This window comes from Aristolochia californica, unplaced genomic scaffold, assembly GCF_029961685.1.
Source record: "Aristolochia californica isolate CCGP_79_NKW_82.1479 unplaced genomic scaffold, dmAriCali1.0.hap1 SCAF_2, whole genome shotgun sequence".
In the NCBI taxonomy this organism is placed as follows: Eukaryota; Viridiplantae; Streptophyta; class Magnoliopsida; order Piperales; family Aristolochiaceae; genus Aristolochia; species Aristolochia californica.
In genome coordinates this window covers 50,077,707-50,096,615 of record NW_027181881.1, presented here as the reverse complement: position 1 = coordinate 50,096,615, position 18,909 = coordinate 50,077,707, and the positions used below count along the sequence as shown (strand labels likewise).

Genomic DNA, 18,909 nt, shown 5'->3' with positions numbered 1-18,909 from the left:
AACTCCGCACCACAGAGAGCAGTTCCGGTTTCAGCGCCTTGACCCTCCCGACATTCTTTCCCAAGCCAAGGAATTTTTCTTTTCTTTTTTTTTTGTAAAAAAGGAAAATTTTAAATAATAACAGTTGGACGAGTTAAAAGCGCAGGCTGGCTCTGGAATTCTTAATGAATTTATGAGGAGACGAGGAAAAAGTGGGAGACATTAACGGGTTCTTTAATTTAATTTACCCTTTTTTTTTCTAAATTACATATTTAAAAAAATATATTAACAAAAATAACTAATTTCCAAAATTAATATAAAAAACACCCAATTTTGACCGGTAATTTACACATTTGTACATATTCCAACAACGTCAACTTTGATACGCAATCAATGTGATGCGTGAACACTTCACTAATTTCTTTTTTCTCTTATATTTTTTTATTATCGATTTAAATTATTTTAAAAATATTAATTTCTGGTTTGAATGGGTGGGGACGAGAGTTGGTAATAATTGTGCTCATCATCTCCTATTATGGCTGTCATGGACCCAAGGTCCCGCATAGTCTGGAAAAGAAGAGGACAAAAATTGGCACTGGTTAGGATTTTTTTAAACCAAGGTTCATTGTATTGATACGTGTTACCATAGAGTGTAGCTAAAATTGTAGCATGTATGATATTTCATTAAAGACAATACAAAGAGTTTGGATTGTACTGCAAAGCACGTAGAGATGTGACCACCGCTGTCGTCCGCTGAGGAGTCCACTGAGGAGACCATTCGGAGTAAAATCATCTTTAGGTTACTTATCCATAATTTTTTATTTGAGTAAATATGATTCAAATTGTTCTACGGATCGTGTGATATTTTTTTCTTTTAAGGATTTTTTATACATTAAAATATCATTTAAGAAAATAAATATATATTCTCCCGTAAATGACTATCGATGTTGGGCAAAAAGGGAGAAGCAGGCAAGCTGAAAACAATGGCACGAATCCAATAAACTCAAGTGGTGGAGGATCGTGGATTTTTGCTTTCCATTATCAATACAGAACTGACTGTGCTGTCGTGCTTGCACGATTGAATCATAATCTCCATTGACGGGCTACTCCTTGAAGTGGGAGCTCCCACTCCCATCAGCGAATTGTGTACTCTCTGAATCTTGACTAATCGAGTTGCTTCCGGACATGAGCTCAGTTCGAAGCCCTCCGCAGATAGATTTGAATTCGCGGAGATGAGAAAAATAGAAAAAATAGAAGAAGGGAGTTCATCCTCCCCAACCTCCTCACAGCACTCGAGGGAGTGGTCGATGATGTTTTGGCTACCTAGGAAGCAATTCTTGTTACGTAGGATCAGTTGAAGACCGGGTAGCTCGCACTTCAACAATCTCAGCAAAAGATCGAGTCTCCTAGAGACCTTTCTTAGGCGCCTCCTGCCTCCAACTCAGCTACCTTGCCCCTAGGATCTATCTACCATTTTGAGTCTCATTGTACTAAAATATGGGAACTTGGACCTAGTGACTTAGACACACAAAATATTAAAATTTGATCAAAGATGAAGACAACGAGAAAACCAGAAAAACCAGAGTTCAATGTAAATGTCATATATCAAAACTTAGTCACAATGTAAGAAAGAAAAAAAGAAAAAAGACACTTACTAGGTTGGATATTTATCCCTATTTACACCTCCTCAACCTTGTCCTTAGTACCCCAATCTGGGACAACTTCATGGTCGATTCCAGTATTCATTAAATTTATAAAAATAAATAAATAAATAATAATTTAAATTATTATAATGCATAAAGTCTAACATAAAATATAATCAAGATTACCCAATAAATTAAGAAAATTATATATTTTGTATCTATATATTAGATATTATCATGATTTAAAAAAATATATATAATACATTCAAGTTAGGTTCAGGTTTCCAAACCTAGACAATTATTTTCTCTAACCTCATACCCACCTACAACATAGGGGGGGGGACCCACAATCTGAGTTTTCCAGGTTAGGTACTTGTTTAACTTAACTCAATGCACACCCCTAATTGAGTTATGAATTGATCAACCTAGTGAATTGCTTAACAATAATTACAATCATGATAAAAACTTTAAAAAGTGTAAAAGAATATAGAAGCACTATAAAAATATGTAAAAATAATTATTATTACAATAACTTAGTTATATTTTTGTAATCAAAGTACTTACCCTTAGGGGGGAGTCAACTTGAAAGACGAGATGATCTTCAACCGCATAACGCCTTTCAACACTTGAAGTCGTTAGTGGAGTGCAGATGAAGCTTCATCTCGATGCAAGGGATGAATGGGTCCTTCATCTCCACGGTTTAATTTCCTTCATCTCGAAGAAGGCCTTGTTTGATCTTCTTTGAGTTGAAGGACGCACGCTGGTTTTTTTTCCCTCTCTCTCCTCGCACCCCCCCCCCCCCCTCGTGCGTCGTCATTTCTCGTTTTTTCTTCCTCTCTCCCGCACTCCCTCTCTCGTCTCCCTGCTCCCCCGACGTCGCTGCTGCCATAAAATCGATCGGATTTTCGTCTCCGACCTCGTCTCTCGGTCTTCTCTCGGCCTCGCCCTCTCTCTCGCACCCCCTCTCTCGTCTTCATGACTCCCTCTCTTCTCTCGGACTCTCTCTCTCTCGCTTCTCTCTCTCTTATCCCTCTCGACCTCCCTTTCTTCTCTGTCTTCTCCCTCTCTTCTCCCTTTCGGCCTCCCAGTCCCTTCTCTCTTTGGCTATTCTCCTTTCCCCCAAAAATACCTTCCGATTTCGTTCGATTTCCCCATTTCCATTTCAATTTTCTTCGATTTTGGACATTTGGGCATCAATTGCTTTATTTCTACTTTGATTAGGCATCAATTTCCCCATTCGACATCGATTTCACCCTTCGGCTTCGGTTTTTCCCAAATTTCAGAAGGTATGCCTAAATCCTAGTTTTTTTTATTAAATTAGTGTTTTATTTGATTTAAATTTATTTTCAGTGCCTAATTGGGGGTTATTTGTGCATTATTGTGGGATTTAGGGTTACAGTTTATAGTCTAAATTCTTGATTCGTGTATGGATTATTTTTACGGTTTATTGCTCGATATTTAAGGGTCCTGTAATTAGGGTTTAGGGTTTAGGGTTTATGGTTAAGGATTTAGGGTATTTTAGGGATTAGGGTTTTTAAGATTTAGGGGTTTAGGATTTTTAAGGTTTTGGGGGTTTTGTGTTTTTAAGCTCTAAGGTTTTTTGGGTTTAGGGTCTGGAATTAGGGTGTAGGGTTTAGAGTTTAGTAGGTAATAGGGTTTAGGGTTTTGAAGGTTTTGGGGGTTTTGTGTTTTTAAGCTCTAGGGTTTTTTGGGTTTAGGGCTTCTAAGGTTTAGGGGGTCTAGGGTTTAGGGTTTAGAGTTTAGTAGGTGATAGGGTTTGACTTTAGGGTTTGATGGTTTATGGCTGAGGTTTTATTAGGGGTTTTTTAGTCCAATTCAAATAAGGGTGAGTCGCCTACACGGGCATCCATTAGCCAACGAAACCTGACCCCCATCACTGATGAGGTACAGTTCGTAGTGACTGCGAAGTTATATGGGGCTCTACCAGGGGTGTTCGGTGAATTTGGACTTGATGTGTGTGTTTTCTCATTGTTTAGTGCATATACAGTAGTGAAAATAGTTTAATTAATTTTGAAATGTTTGAGAATGTTGTAGAGAATTTTTAAAGTACTATGGAATGTTTTTGCCATGTGGTAAAGAGATTTGAGTGTTATACATATCCACCACATGGTATTCTATTTTTTATGGTTTGTGTTTTCGTGATGGGTAAAGGTTGTCTGATAAAGTTTTTTTCCATGAGGACCGATTTAGATTATACATGGCTACAAGAAGACAACCGACTGGTCGACCATATGACATTTGGACCTTCGAAGACGATAGCAAAATCCTCGATCTCTTGGTCGAGCAGGTTAATCTACGAAACAATTTGCCTAATGGGCTATGGAAGCATGAGGTATATATGGACTGTGTTAATAAGTTCAATGAAGATGCAGTCAATAAAAAAAACTGTTGAGCAGGTGAGGAATCGAGCAAGCTCATGGAAGAAAACATACCAAACGGTAACGAACTGTATCAACACTAGTGGGTTCGGTTGGGATGCAACCGCACAACGAGTTACTATATATAATTCTGTATGACTTGACTACATAAAGGTTAGTAAATTATGATGTACTATAAAATATTTTTTAAGTTTTTTGCGTTAGTATAACTCTTTTATTTTTTTGTTTTTGTCATAGGTGGAGATTTTGCTCATGCAGGGACGTATATTATTTTCTAGCATGAAGAGAAACAACTATAGTTTGTAAATTTATAATGGATTTATAGTTTTTATTTGGGTGATTGTAAATTGATAGTGATATTTCATTTAATTTTGTTGTGTTTGATTATTGTATGGAGTTTATTTATAATGTTATGCAGTGTATAGAGTGTTTAGACTATTTTATGGAGTGTATAAATAATTTCATGGAGTTTTTATGGAATATATAAACAATTTTATGGAGTGTTTATGCAAGTATTATGTATATTGATTATGCCCAATTTTAAGTAGAGGTTATGCCGAATTTTATACATGTATTATATACATAAATTATGCTCAATTTTAAGAAGAGGTTATGCCCAATCTTATACATATATTATATATATAGGTTATGCCTAATTTTATGTAGATATCATGTCCAATTTTATGTAAAATGTATGCATAATTTTATATACAATTTATTTGATATATATTTTTTGAAAAGTTTTAAATGTATGTTGAGGCTCGAGTTCGGCTTGAAGCTCGGCACGAACTCGGTTAAAATTTTTGGGCTCAAGCTCGATAACAATTTTAGGCTCGAGACGAGGTTCGGCTCGAAGCTCGACTCGAACATAGGCAGGTTCGGGCTCGACTCGGCTCAATGCCACCCCTAATTGTGATTGTCTTGAGGATGTGGGTAGCCAAGTAACATGCTTTCGGAGGCAGAGTGCATTAGAATCTACAAGAGCCGCACAATTTTGAGATGCCATATCGACTTCCATGTGGAACGATAAATGATGGTTGTATCTTATTACTTTTGAACATGCGTTGTTTATATGTACTAAACTTGTAACTTGATGATTTTAATATTAAAGGCACAAACCCGTTATTTGAATAATCTTTCTTTTAGGTTATTAATAAAGTTGTATATGTATTTATTTATTATTTTTGTTCAATTTTATTACTATATTAAACTTCATATTTAAGTCTCTCATAAATAAATATAATTAAAGTATGCATTTAATTAATTAATTATTTTTAATTTTGTCAAAATATATTGTTAATTAATACCATGTAAAAAATCTATCTTATGTTATTAATATAATACTTTTTATTTATTAATCATATTTATTTTTTATTTACTCTATTGTATTAGTGATTTAATAGTGGCAAGTAAAATATTGTTAACTCAAGCATTTGGTTTAATTAACTCATTTTTATAATTAATAAAATCAATGATTTTAAATTTCGAAGATGAAGATGAAGATGAATTTGTCCACACTAACACCCTATTTCAAAGATTTCGAAGATGAACTTGTTCACACTAATACCTATTTTGAAGATGAAGATCAAGATCAAATTTTTGTTTTGTTAACTAACCCCCCTTTAGTGAACTCCGTAAGTCTACAATCTACAATTTACATTCCTACTTTTAGAATTTAATTTAAAATTAAAATCAACAAGGAAAATGGTAAATTAGTAAAAGGATAATTAGTATTTATAGAAAAGTAAAAAATTGTTACACTTTCGGCTCGCAATACCTAAATCGAAGAAATGCGCAGCCCACCAAACGGATGGCTCCGATCTCTGCTACCGGAAGAGGGTCACTGCCACACACGTGCTCCATTGCCGCTCTCAACTCTCCCGCAGCCCACCTGAAGAGGCGGAAGTGGTCCTCCGTGAGAGCCTTTCTTCCCCGCATGGGAAGCGCTCCGCCGAAGAGTAGTAGATTAAGAGAGCACCAATACAGACGAAGATCAACCCTTTTCGGGTTCTGATTTTATGTTTTTCACTTTCTTTTCTTTTCTACCGTCCTTGGGTTTATTCAATTTTTGCTTTTTGAGATAGAAAATGCAAGTAAACGGATGGAAAAACTTGTTAATTCTGAGAAATTCTTTATCATCGTATTGTCCTTCTGAGCTTTTTCATTCAACCCCTGCCTGCCATGCCAAATGGAAGAGCAAATGGAATAACGTAAGTATGTTCTTTACTTCTGTATTTTCTCCTCTAGTATAACTTGGTAATATCGTTTTTGCTCGTCATGGTGGATGTTTACGTTGGCTCGTTATATACTTCTCTTTTCCACGATCTGGGCACCTGTCAGTTGTTACTTTGCTGTTTAACTCATTGTTCCTTTTGCTTTTTGTTTTGTTGAAGTTCATTTATTCGTTATTTTTTTTTCTGTTTGATCTACATTGTCATTTTCCCCCAATTCAAATAGTCTATGTAACCAAACTTATGTTTTGGACTTTACTAGTTACTTAAAATCTTCCTTTCTGTAAGTAACTGCCCTTTTCTAGTTTGCCGCCTTAAAGTATAAGCTCAGGGAGGTTCAGGAATATTCTTCCGTTAATATAATGTTAGGTTAAATAGTGTTTTGTGAGCAATATTTGTCATTTGATTATGTATCGTATGGCTTTTCTGATCTTAATAAGCCTCAATTATCCTCTCGCTGGTAGCAGTAGCAACTTTCTTTTTCATCTTGAAACAGAATTCAAAGTTAAAAGTTGTTAATCGGAATTTTTTCAGACATAGTAGCTGTTTTTCTGATGTATGTGCTAGTGTATTTCAGTTTTTTGGTATAAATGGTGATAATTTATTAAAGAAAAACCAGAGATATAAAGAGTCTCCACAGCTTACTAATAGAAAGCATTTTCGGAGGAAGTAATATGAGACCTGCAAGGAAGAAGAAGAGTGCTATTAAATAGTAAGATATTAGCAGATCATTTCTTCTTAGCTAGAGTCTGCTACATTACAGGTTATATACTAGAATAGTCCATTTTTCTTAAAAATTCATATTTTTATTAACGCACCTCTTGCCTATATTTTGTTAATCCAGGTAGAACCCATACGGCATATTAACTTTCTGGAGGATTGGCTATATGCATGTCTAATCCATACTTTGTTCCTCAACCATATTCACTTAAACAAAGCAGAACCACTCCTAGTTGAATCTCTAATAATCTGCAGTATAGAGTATATTTTTTTTCCATGTGACACATATTGCCAAGTTTTCCTATTTCCCAATATATCTTTTTTTAAAAAAAATCAGTCCAAGGTATATTAAAATTAATCATGGCTGCATCTGTCATCGACCAACTTTTCCTAATTCACATCTTTGGCGAAATTTCGTTTTTTCTTGTAATTCCTTCAGAAATACTGAATACTTCTCTCACACACTCAAATTGATTGATCAATTAAAAAGTTGCTTGTCTCATGACCTAATTTTTCCCCCTTTCACTTTTTGGAAAACAAGATTATTTTAGGATGGCAAAATGTAGAATTTTTTAGAGTTACTCATTTTGGTAGTAAAACTAGATTATGTATCTGTTCTGTTCTTCTAAAGTGAGTAGGATCTGTTTCTCAACACATATTTATCCTACCCTGACTTTTGTATATCCAAATTTTTGATATCCCAGAAGTATTCCCTTAAAGAGCAGTTCAATAGTGCCTCAGCATAAACCTTTTGAAATGGACAAAACTGTGCCATACAGCATCTTATCTTCTTAAAGAAGGCATATCACTTATTTAGATGAACATGAATCACTACCTAGTAGCACTTTTCCCCAACTTAAGAAATACATGGCTTTTTTACTCTTTATATGCATACATGTCTCACTTTGATTCCGTTGCATAGTGAAATTTTTGGAAGAACCTTGTTGACCAAACAACCACATTGAAGAAAAAAAGATCTTCATGGAATAAAATTTTTATATTAACCCATCAGTGAAAGCTGGTGGGAGGGAATAGAACCTTATTGTGTTATGAAGCCCATTCCTGAAGCATATGGAGAGTTTTAAAGCCAATCTATCTGCCTGTTCCATAACACCAGCATTTGACTATTGCCAAAGGAGGTGGATGATGATTTTTTTCTTTTTGGAAAGATGAGATAAAATTCATTTGCTCAGTACACACATTTAACGGAAGTTTTGCCATTACTTTTTTTTTCTTTGTGTTGGCATGTTAATACTTTTCTTGTCAAACATAACGTTTTATGAATGTCTTTGCAGGATGCTGCAGAACAACAACCATCTAAGGTATGTAAAATTTTGAGTTTGCTTTATTCTCTTGGTGCAAATGTAGCTGAAATTAGTCATTCAATTTACACTACGTTTGAATTATGATATGTTGTGTTTGCATGATGGGTTTTTTATGGAATGGAATAAATACAAACCAAGCTTCTAGCCAAGCATGTAGCCATGTTATTGGAGATTCCATGATACCCTAGAAGAACAGTTGGTAACATGAATGAGCTGGTGACCTGGAGGCAGCTCAGAGAATACGATTCCCGATGTGCTGTCTCACTTTCCTGGAAACAAATGCCTATGACATGTTCATGGACAACATGTTTTTTACCTCACAGTACAATACTAGTGGCTTTCTATAATCTGATGATGGTGAGCTAGTCTTAATGCTACCTCACTGAATATGATAGTTGTATATCAGCAATGGGATACACCTTTGAAATTGGAGTCTAGTTTCAAAGTAGGAAGGTGTAGATTCTCATGTGTTTGATGCAGATGCATACAATTAGTTCATTGCCCAGCTAATCTGACTGATTGCACTTTGATCAGACTTACGTTAAGTATGTGACTCGTCAAAAGCGTGCAGATGCAAAGAAAGCTCTGAAAGATATCCTATATAATAGTTCATCCTATAGGCGTTCAAATAACAGTTTTCAGGTAATTTTTTCTACTTCTAGTCCTATGATCACTCCAACGGATTTTCTTTTTTTCTTTTTGGGAAAATACAATCAATTTGTTTTCCTAGAGTTACTTTTTACATGATCACGAACTATATTTTGTAGAAGCCGGTGGTTCTTACTACTTTGGTCTGCAGCCAATGACATATTATGTTTGTTACTAGGGTGTAGATTTCAACAGGGTTTTTGAGGAGACCGGCAACAGAAATGGAGGAAAGAAACATAAGCAAGCACGCTCAAAGCAATCAGGCAAGGGATCTAAGGCCTGCCGTTCATTCCATGGAGGTCACAAACGTAAGTTTCGTTGAGCTATGATGAATATGGGCGGCAAAGTGCTTACAAAAATATTGATACCTAACAAAAGCATTTTGGTATTTTAAAAAATAAACTAAAAAAACATCATTTGACTGCATTATCATGGTTTATTGAGTCCCACCATGTCTTGATAATTGATTATCATTCGTCTTAAGAACTTCAGAACTTTTTATGATTTATAATTCTCCTGAAATTCAACTGAGTTATCTCAAATTCTATTTTGATGCCTCATTTCAGGTTGTAGGTAGCCACAAGGTAACTGAACCTGTAGCTCAGTGGCAATATGGTGGAGGTGTTCGTTAATGTGAGATCATGAGTTAATTCTGTTCAACCATGAAATATCTTTAAAAAGCAAACAATCAACAGTTAATTCTGTGTTTAGACGGTCTTCAACTTTCACATCTTTGTTCAACCATGAGATGGAAACTCATGATCTCACTTTTTTTTTTGAAATAGAAAAAAATGATATCTATAAGATTCTAATAGGGAAACATAGTCTACCTCTAGTTCTTCTGGGTCCTGTGTAGAAGTGATTCCAAGAGAACTTTGAGATGATGAAGATTTTGGTTTTGGAACCGTGAGTATTCTTATTCACGCGTAATCATAATTTTCCTACCAAGACAAACTTTCTAAATGACCTTTTATTTATTCATTCAAAGATAATAGCAGGCCGTATATTGAGAAACAACACTTGCTACTAACTAGAAACTAGTCGCTTCTGTAAAACATTGATTGTTTTGCTCTTTTATCTTTTTTCTAAAATTCAAGTTTCTTGATGGAATTGTAACTGCATGTTTCAACTCAAAGTTTTATATTTTTGAACTGCAGACTTGGATTCTTATGTGCTTTCTTAACAAATTTGTTGTAAATTGCCTCACCAGATCGGCAGCGAAAAGATGGCTTTGTTAGTGACTATGATGAGGATCCTAAGACATTCTTTGAGGCAACTTTTGGAGGGAGATGCTTTACTTGGTCATTTAGGCCAAGTGAAGATCATCCTTTTAGAAGTTCCACTTATGGATTCCAGTTGAAAAATGATGGATCAAATTGGGCAAAAAGCAATACTAGATACTGGGGTAGTAGCGATGAAACAGATGAAACTGACAACACAGAAGATGATGAGGACGAACAGCTCTGTTCCATAGGCTCATCTACTGATAGAACTGTCCTTGGGTTGCCTCCGACAGGCTCATTGAAATTGGAAGATGTTAAGAGCGCGTAGGTTTTTTTTCTAAAAAGCTGCTGATTGACCAGATATTAATTTATTTTCCTTTTGTTTAGTCAGATGTTGCCTGAGTATAAATTTGCCATTTGTTTATCTTGTTGCAGTTTTCATGCAGCTGCAATGAAATGGCATCCCGACAAACATGAAGGCCCTTATCAAGTAAGTTTTAATTTTTTTATTTCTTCTCTATTTTATTTTCTTTTCTTTTCTAGTAGTTAAGGTTCTCCTAATCCACAATGTGGCTTCTAGCTGGCTCATAGACACAACTTCCAAAAGATCTTTCATGATTTTAGCAATTTAGGACTCTCATAGGTTGATCTAAGGGGCTGGCTGACATCCATTTACGTGTCCAATTGTGTATGCTTTTGGTCAACCATTTTCTGGCTCCCTTTCGATACTCCTGAGTTACTTATTATTGGAAATTATGAAACATCTTTTGCTTAGTAATTATGAAACATCTGCTGGGTTCATATGATGATTGTCGTAGTCATTACTCCAGATTCAAAAATACCTAAAATACTGCCACTATTCTTTAAGTAGCAGCCCCAACATTAATGCAAAATTAGTGGAAACCTATTGAATAGCTAACATTTAAAGTCTAGTTTCTTGCTTCAAGGATGGAAAATAAACTAGAATTGTACTTGCTGGGTAGTGCTCATCATCTCAATCGGTTTGAAAATGTGCAAATATTAAGTAAAATATATGAATAAGCCAGTTATACCTTGCTACCAAGTTACCTACACTTAAGAACCATACCATTTATAACTCTACAAAGTCCTAACTCCTATTTTAGGTAGTCGACCCTTCTGACCCTTGTTGTCTCCATGCATGACAGGAGGCACAGCATTATGTGTGTGGATTAAAAAAAGTTCAATATAATAGGCTATTATTGTGGTCAGACGGTATGACATTGAATCAGCCTGGACCTGCATTGAGTTAATCAAAACATCTTTTTTTCCCTTTTTTTGAGGTCAAAACAAGTAGGATTTAACAGTGTTGTCCTGAACTCAACCCTTTTTCTTCGAGGTGTTTCTTTTGTCTTTTTAATATTTGAAGAATTGCCCTACTACAAACATTTTTCTGTTAGTTTCCATACACCCTTCATCTAAAAAAATAGTTTCTATCTGGTCACCCAAACTACTTAAAGAGTGTAAGCTCTGTTCATACTTGGCAGTGTTGTCCTGTGCGTTTCTACAGAAGAGTCAGATTGCTTGTTGACTTTGTTTCTGTTTTTCATTTATGGGAAAGCAAATATCTGGGATTAAATGAAATCATAGTTACAACATTCGAAAGGAGCCATGTTGGAGGAGCCTCCTCGGAGGCACTTGGCCTTGCTTCTAGTTGTGGTTGTGATTGGAATCATGTATTGAGGTAAGTTAATGGTATTGTTGCTAAATAGGCCTTCCTCATAATCCCTTATGATAAGGGATTCGTCTCATTAGTTTGTGTTCTATGTTTCCACCCTGGGGCTTTAATAAAATCGTGTCCTTTCTCAAAAATAAATAATCATAGTTTTTGTTTAACATATTTTAAGATCCACCCCACTCATTGTTTTTTTGTTCCTTTTGGCTTATAATTACATATCCTGATGATGACACATCTTCATAATCAGAAAATGGCTGCGGAAAAATTCAAGCTTTGTGTTGATGCATATGAGTCTCTCCGCAAAGCTCTCTCAGTTTAGCAAGCTCTGTGAGTTCCCCTGCTTCCATGTGTAAGCGGTAATAATGTATCCTTATTAACTTTACGGTTAGCATTATCTTCTTTTGACATTTTATTTTGTCAGTCTTAGCCCCAGTTTGTGGGGCTCCTTGTAACAAATTTGTTTCTTTTCATGATCAAATTTAATGATCTTAAATAAAGCACGATATGAAACTCTTAAGTGGTGATTCAAAGGTACAAAAACAGCTTAAAAGATAAAATGATTAACCAATTAAAAAAATATTTTTTTTTAATTAATAAACTCAAGATCTTTGTACTCACTAATCCATTTAGAATTATTCTTTGTGAAGTTGGATGACCCATCCTTATATGATTAACCAATTTAATATTTTTTTTCGATTAATAAACTAAAGATTTTGTATGAAACAATAATTCCATTAAGTTCTTTTTTTTATGAATGGATAAGAGAAATACAATAAGAAGATTACAAACCTAGGTATGAGGGTTTGATACTACAATAAAGTGTTGGAGAGAAATACTCACCTATGATACTACAATAAAGTGTTGGAGAGAAATACTCACCTATGATACTACAATAAAGTGTTGGAGAGAAATACTTGCCTTAGCCTGGGTGTTTTGGCTGGTGAATAGTAGAACATATAATATAACTTGATGTGGTTTGCATACCAATTGATAAGCATTTTCAATTGCCTAGAGAGGTGGGTAGATAATATATAATAGCTGTGTATATAATATATTAATTTTTATTTAATTATTATATATTATAAATTATAAAATTTTATTATTCATAATTTCTATTTGTTTCATGAACATTTATTAAATCAAGGCAAATTGTATACACTACTCGTGGCTAAAAGATCATGATTTGACATCTCATATATACGAATTTCATTGGTGAGTAATCAATGAAATTCCATGGATAAGTATTTAAATATTTGAATAGAAACTAAAGATCGTAGCTAAGAGTAGATACTCCATATGAGACAAAAAAGAATCCAAACTCTTGACTGGTGTCGATTACTTTTGACTCACCCGTAGCGACTTTCTGTCGTAAATCAACTTTTTCAAATTTCAAACTCTTTAATTTTTTACTTGAGAAGAGCAACTAACTGTGGACACACTGGACGCAACAAACACGAGGACTCTGAATGAACCCCCTGGTTATCCCTTGGTCATCATGATATCGGTCGAGACCATTTGATCTGAGGTAGGAGAGGATGGGTTTGTTCATTTCCTTTTTCTTTAATTCATTTCCAATATCCAACCCATTTCCTTATCTTAGCTTAAAGAAACAAAAGAGATCGATACAAGTTCTTCTTGAAACAAATGCACTCCGTCCTTATTCAACAGAAGAAGTGAAATCTTTCTCAGTCAAAAAGGAATCTGGTATGTGAAAAAGATCATTTATAGCCGAATCAATCCACATTCAGAAGAATGGGAGATGTCTGTGATATCAATCGAAACTCGCAGAATGTAAAAGGAAATTCAGTACTCCATTACCATCTCTGTTTTCGTTTCTGGTTCTCCAGGCAGCCCAATGAAAAATGACAATCTTTTTCCGCAGAAAAACAACGACGACGACGACAACAACAACAACAACAAAAATCAGCTTACACTGAACAGAGACATCCAAAGCCCTGGAGAACTACTCGACTTAACCACAGAGCAAGACAACCGAACTCGCCACCATAAACCCGTAACAGAGAAGCAAGAACCCAAAATAGAGAGCCCAGTTCCTCTTGAATTTCCCTAAATAGCTCTCCGGCGGCTCCTGATAGCAAATCTCGAGCTCCTCCTCTTCACCGCCACCTGCACCTCCACGGCTGTGCCCTGTTGGTCTCATCTTGAGCTGCCTCAGTCGCTCCGTCGCCAGCCCCAGCGTCAGTTTATGGCACCTCCTCTGGTACTTGAACCCGTTGATGCACCTCAGTGTCTGCGCAACTGAGACATAGAAAATGAGGTGAGAGAGGGAGAGAAGGCCCAGCGGGACCCAGATGTGGTGGCATTGGAGTTTCGACGAATGGGTCTCCAGGAAGAGGATGAGGGAGAGGAAGATGAAGAAGAGGTGGAAGTTGTTGAAAAGTTGCTTTTTCTGGAGATCCACGGCCCGTTTCTTCTCGAGGGTTTTCTCGAAATGAAGCTGGATGATAGTATTTAAAGCCTGAACCGCCGTCTCTTTTGGGACGGCCGATTGATCGTAATCCGCCATTATTACAGAAAGAGGGCTGTGAAGCTTCCGGTAGCTAGTATAGAGAGAAAGAGAGAAAGAGAGAGAGGGGAAGACGGGGAGAAGTGTGAGTTTCGAGATGTTGAAGGGGGAGCAGGCTTCCCTACATGTCCTCATCTGGTTTTATATCCTGCTTCCTACTTGCTACGTTGGAGGATCCAGACCGCAGTTATTATCCATCAGACAACTAAATCAGAACATAAAATAAACCAAAAGACGCCATGATTAAACAGAAAATTATTTGAGGCAGACGCCACAGAGGTCTAGAGAACAGTAAGAACAATGTGAGCTCCCATGAGCAACGGTGGGCGAAGGTATACGTCTTTTTCTCCTTACCCTGCCAGGCTTCAATAGTGGACAGATTGTTGCTGCTCGAGAAAACTGGGTAGTAGCAGTCGCACGCCACCGCTCGTACTTTCCTCTTCCGCCGTCTGAATCCTCGTCTCGTACAAGTAATGCCGTTTACCCCCTTGTACTATTTTTCGTTTTTTTTCTCATGGGTCCCGCCATATTTATGGTGAACTGGTAAAAAATGGCGACTGCTCCAACGGTAGCCACGGCGTCCGAACACGAAATTTACGGACATTATTGCTGTATGTCTTCTTTTTAACGTTTTGTGTCTGCTGCATTTTTTTCAAGACTCACTGTGAGAAGCCACATGATGAAGCCCAACAGAGTTTAGGTAAGCACCAAACACCTCTAAAAGAAATATGGGATATATCTGTGAAATTGAGGAAAATATGAATACCGAAAATACTAATACGAAAAAATGTAACTCACTGTCAGCTATAATCAGATTGTAGTTCCATTCGCTTCAATTCTAATGTTAACTCCTCATTCTCAAGCTTCAATCTCTCATTTTCCACCCTAAGCTTGTCCAATTCCTTGTCCTTCTTCTTACTGTATCTCTGCCACTTGAATCGCTCCTTCTCCAACTCAAACATTTGTGCTTGTAAGTGTGATTTCTTTTCTTCCAGCTTCAGAGAATGAGATTTCATCCATTGCCATTGTAAGCAAGCTGCTTTGGCATCAGGCAACACATCATGTGTGTTATGACCAGGCATACCAATTTGGTGATATGACCTTTCACTGCAATCTTGAGTAGTAGATGGATTTCTGAAACTCTGGTCGTCCTTGTAGTCTTGAGCTTGTCTTATCCTCTTTGAACAGCAAGATCTCCCATTGACACCACCGTGTGTGTTCTCCTCTGTTTCCTCATTCCTGTCTTCAGTATCTGCTTCTTGATCATCTTCCACCATGTCCTCTTGACTCTGCTTTAGATCTTGCTCATCTCTGCTTCTCAAGGCTAATTGCAAAGATCTATGCAAAGCAGGGTCATCTGGTAAGTGCAAACGATTCCCGTTATGGTAAGAGCACATCTCTTCGTAGAACAAATGCTTGGAGCTCAAAATCTTTCTTACATCCTCCTTGGTCTTCTCTGATAAATGGTCCACTAAGTCCAAAAGAGCCGGGTTTTCCACAATTTTACAGGAAGTCCCTCGACCAAGCACATCTGTTAGCCGTTTGTATCTCTTATTGAGATCATTGAACTTGTCTTCACATTGTTGAGGAGAAACATAGCAGCCCCTTTCAGCCATAACTTTTGAGACCAATTTCCACTTCCCTTTCTTCAGTAAAACTGCAAACCTTCTTCTCCCACCATGTCCACTCTCTGCATGAGCATCTTCACCGAGGTAAGAAACAATCATGATCAAAAGCCGAACCATTGAGTCCGTCCACTTCATCCTCTGCCACAGAGAAGCCTTTTTCCCCCTAGCACCAACTTCACGGTGTCCATCAACAATTTCTTCCGCTATGCTTGGCTCATCTTCATCACTTGTGGAGGGTTTAACCCCCTCAGTCTTACAGAGTTGTTGAGACTGATCGGATTCCTGCATACTTCCCGCAATAAGAGGGAAAACATTCTGATTTGTGGTCCGAGCCATAGAATTTGGTTCATAGCTCCTCTGTTGGTAGAAAGAATGCGGATTTTGTTGGTGATGAACATGCAAGGGTCCTTGCAAATCCAACAAGCCATAAGTGCTTGGAATCATATTACCAGATGACAAATTCGAATCCATCTAGTGATACGAATTCGGTTCTATGCCATAAAGAGTTCTTTTATATATCAGCTGAACTGAACTACTGCTTGCTCAGACTAAACACTGCTATGCAAACCACCAACTCTCCTTTTTTTTCCCAAACGATCAAATAACAATCGTTCCGGCACTAGGAAGAACCAAGTAGTTCGTATCCCCAAAACTGAATGTTTCATCAACAGCAGCCTTTCTGCTCAACAGAAAGTTCAAAAAGTTACACGAGCACTCAACGAAACTCACAAGATTGAAAGAAAGGCAATCACTCTTTCAAAAGTAACGAAGCCAAGTTGAAGAGTTCAATATGCCAATTATGAATCTCAACATCCACCGTTTAACCCAACAACAAGACACCCATCTCCCTTTTCCAAATCTAGACCCACTTTCTCCAGCAAAAAACACAGGCATACACCATAAATTAGAAGAACATTACCTTAGAGGAGGAGAAAAGCAATGCAACTTAGCTCGAGCCCCATTTCTCGTTTCAGGGATTAAAGCCGAGAATCCTGGGAAAAAATCACGGGAAACACCAGTCTCCGGAGATTTGGCTCATCTTCTGTGTAGAAAGGAGAAGAGACTTGCTTCACATGAGAAAATATTGAAAGGTGGGGGAAGTCTGGAAGAGGCTTGAGGGTTCAATGTATGAAAGCAATTGCAGGACCCACTTGACATTGTTTACCATTGCAATTTTCAAATCGGTACAAAACCGAAAGCTGATGGGAACAAAAAGAGGGTCGATGCAAGGAAGCAATCAGGATGGTCTCCTTAAAATATTACTAATCTACTGTCTTGGATTTCTGTAACAAATCGGAAACATATATTAAATTGCAGAGAATGGGAAGTAGGGTTAGAGCTAGAGCCACTCGGGTTTGGCACTTATGACTCCTTCAATGTTGCTGACCATTCTCAAATAGATGTCTAGTTTGTTTTCCTTAAGGGCATACTAGAAGAAGACCTCATGTTAATTTGCTACATTAATATGTTCAAACCACTAAAAAGAGCACATGGTGTACTAGTTGAAAGAAGCCACTCTCTATTGGCCCCCTCCTACTACAAGAAGATAGTGTGCACAGATTGCACGGAATCTTAATTCATGAAGACAAGCAACGCGTGAACTACACTCAGGGATCGCAATCCGTGTGCCTTCCTTAAAACGAATCCCAACCGATCATTCTCATTCCAATCCGACGATACAGCTTCCTTCCCCGCTGCTTCACTCGAAAATTTCAAACTTCCCTCGCTCGTTTCTCCCTATAAATACCATCCGTCTCCCCCGGTAGTCTTCACTCGAATCGTCTAGTCGTCTGTTGCAGGATCTTCCGAAATTACAAATGGCGCGTACCAAGCAGACTGCCAGAAAGTCCACTGGAGGGAAGGCCCCGAGGAAGCAGCTGGCCACCAAGGCTGCGCGAAAGTCTGCTCCGGCTACCGGGGGCGTGAAGAAGCCCCACAGGTTTCGTCCTGGAACCGTGGCTCTGAGGGAGATCAGGAAGTACCAGAAAAGTACGGAACTTCTCATCCGTAAACTTCCTTTCCAGAGGTTGGTGAGAGAGATTGCTCAAGATTTCAAGACGGATCTCAGGTTCCAGAGTAGTGCCGTTTCAGCGTTGCAAGAAGCTGCCGAAGCGTATCTGGTTGGTTTGTTCGAGGATACTAATTTGTGTGCTATTCACGCGAAGAGAGTTACTATCATGCCTAAGGATATCCAGCTCGCCAGGAGGATCCGTGGAGAGAGAGCTTGATACCGGAAGTTCCTGTATTTTGGTTGTCTTGTTAATAGTGTTTCTTCACGGGTTTACTGTTCTTAGTCGGAAAACGACATCCATCTAGCTATTGACATGTTATTGTTTCTTTGTGCTACGTTTTGAGAAATGAAGAATCAAGAAGTCTTGTTTTCGGTTACATTCTCTTTTCTATTTTTGTGTTTCCAAAATTTTATTCAAATATGCGGGTTCCCAAATTTCAATATTTTAGCGTGTGACATTTTGCTTGCTTGATATGGAGGATCTGGTTGTTCGTCTAGGACTAAGATTCTATTTGGGAACTCGAACGTACCCCTAGCTCTTGTATTTTATGAACTTTTCTCCAAGTCGTTTTCCTTGCGAAGATTTTCATATTTGTTGGTCTTCGTTTGAAGGAGATAAAGAGAGAAGCCGACAGACGGAGAATAGTCGCTGCAGCAAACTGGCTAAGATTTAGCTAGTTGTTGCTCAATGAATTAAAGTTGTATTCCGATTTTGTATTATCTGAAAGACGAAAGGTGGATGTTTAAAATCTTACTTTACCAGCACAAGATACAATGTCAACTGGGTGCTACATGTTAATTATTTTAAGTTAAATCAAATAAAGTTTATTGTTGATTCACGAATGATATGCAACAATCAGGCTTGATTTATCTAAATGT

General features: G+C 37.3%; 4 protein-coding genes across 6 annotated transcripts; 2 read left to right on the top strand and 2 right to left on the bottom strand.

Moving 5' to 3' along the window:
• Positions 1-5,896: 5,896 nt before the first annotated feature.
• LOC137955505 (uncharacterized) lies at positions 5,897-12,379 on the top strand. 2 transcript variants are annotated; one of them, XM_068802477.1, is made up of 7 exons: positions 5,897-6,231; positions 8,268-8,294; positions 8,862-8,939; positions 9,124-9,253; positions 10,156-10,492; positions 10,604-10,658; positions 12,112-12,379. In XM_068802477.1, exons 1-7 carry the CDS (start codon positions 6,109-6,111, stop codon positions 12,181-12,183), a joined length of 822 nt encoding a protein of 273 aa, XP_068658578.1. In that variant the 5' UTR covers positions 5,897-6,108; the 3' UTR covers positions 12,184-12,379. The 2 variants fall into 2 exon arrangements, with proteins under 2 accessions (XP_068658578.1, XP_068658577.1); XM_068802476.1 differs by having other exon boundaries at positions 8,832-8,939.
• A 1,192-nt stretch (positions 12,380-13,571) lies between these two features.
• Positions 13,572-14,737, bottom strand: LOC137955507 (uncharacterized). Its single transcript, XM_068802479.1, has one exon. It carries the CDS (start codon positions 14,524-14,526, stop codon positions 13,837-13,839), a length of 690 nt encoding a protein of 229 aa, XP_068658580.1. The 5' UTR covers positions 14,527-14,737; the 3' UTR covers positions 13,572-13,836.
• Positions 14,043-17,208, bottom strand: LOC137955502 (uncharacterized). Of its 2 annotated transcripts, none has more exons than XM_068802472.1 (3): positions 15,190-17,208; positions 14,746-15,053; positions 14,043-14,123 (listed from the first exon to the last, which is right to left on the bottom strand). In XM_068802472.1, the coding sequence occupies exon 1, from the start codon at positions 16,488-16,490 to the stop codon at positions 15,192-15,194; it is 1,299 nt and encodes a 432-aa protein (XP_068658573.1). In that variant the 5' UTR covers positions 16,491-17,208; the 3' UTR covers positions 14,043-14,123; positions 14,746-15,053; positions 15,190-15,191. The 2 variants fall into 2 exon arrangements, with proteins under 2 accessions (XP_068658573.1, XP_068658572.1); XM_068802471.1 differs by having other exon boundaries at positions 14,746-15,032.
• Positions 17,209-17,781: 573 nt separating this feature from the next.
• Positions 17,782-18,407, top strand: LOC137955511 (histone H3.2). The gene has a single exon (XM_068802484.1). The coding sequence runs from the start codon at positions 17,837-17,839 to the stop codon at positions 18,245-18,247; it is 411 nt and encodes a 136-aa protein (XP_068658585.1). The 5' UTR covers positions 17,782-17,836; the 3' UTR covers positions 18,248-18,407.
• The last annotated feature ends 502 nt before the right edge of the window (positions 18,408-18,909 follow it).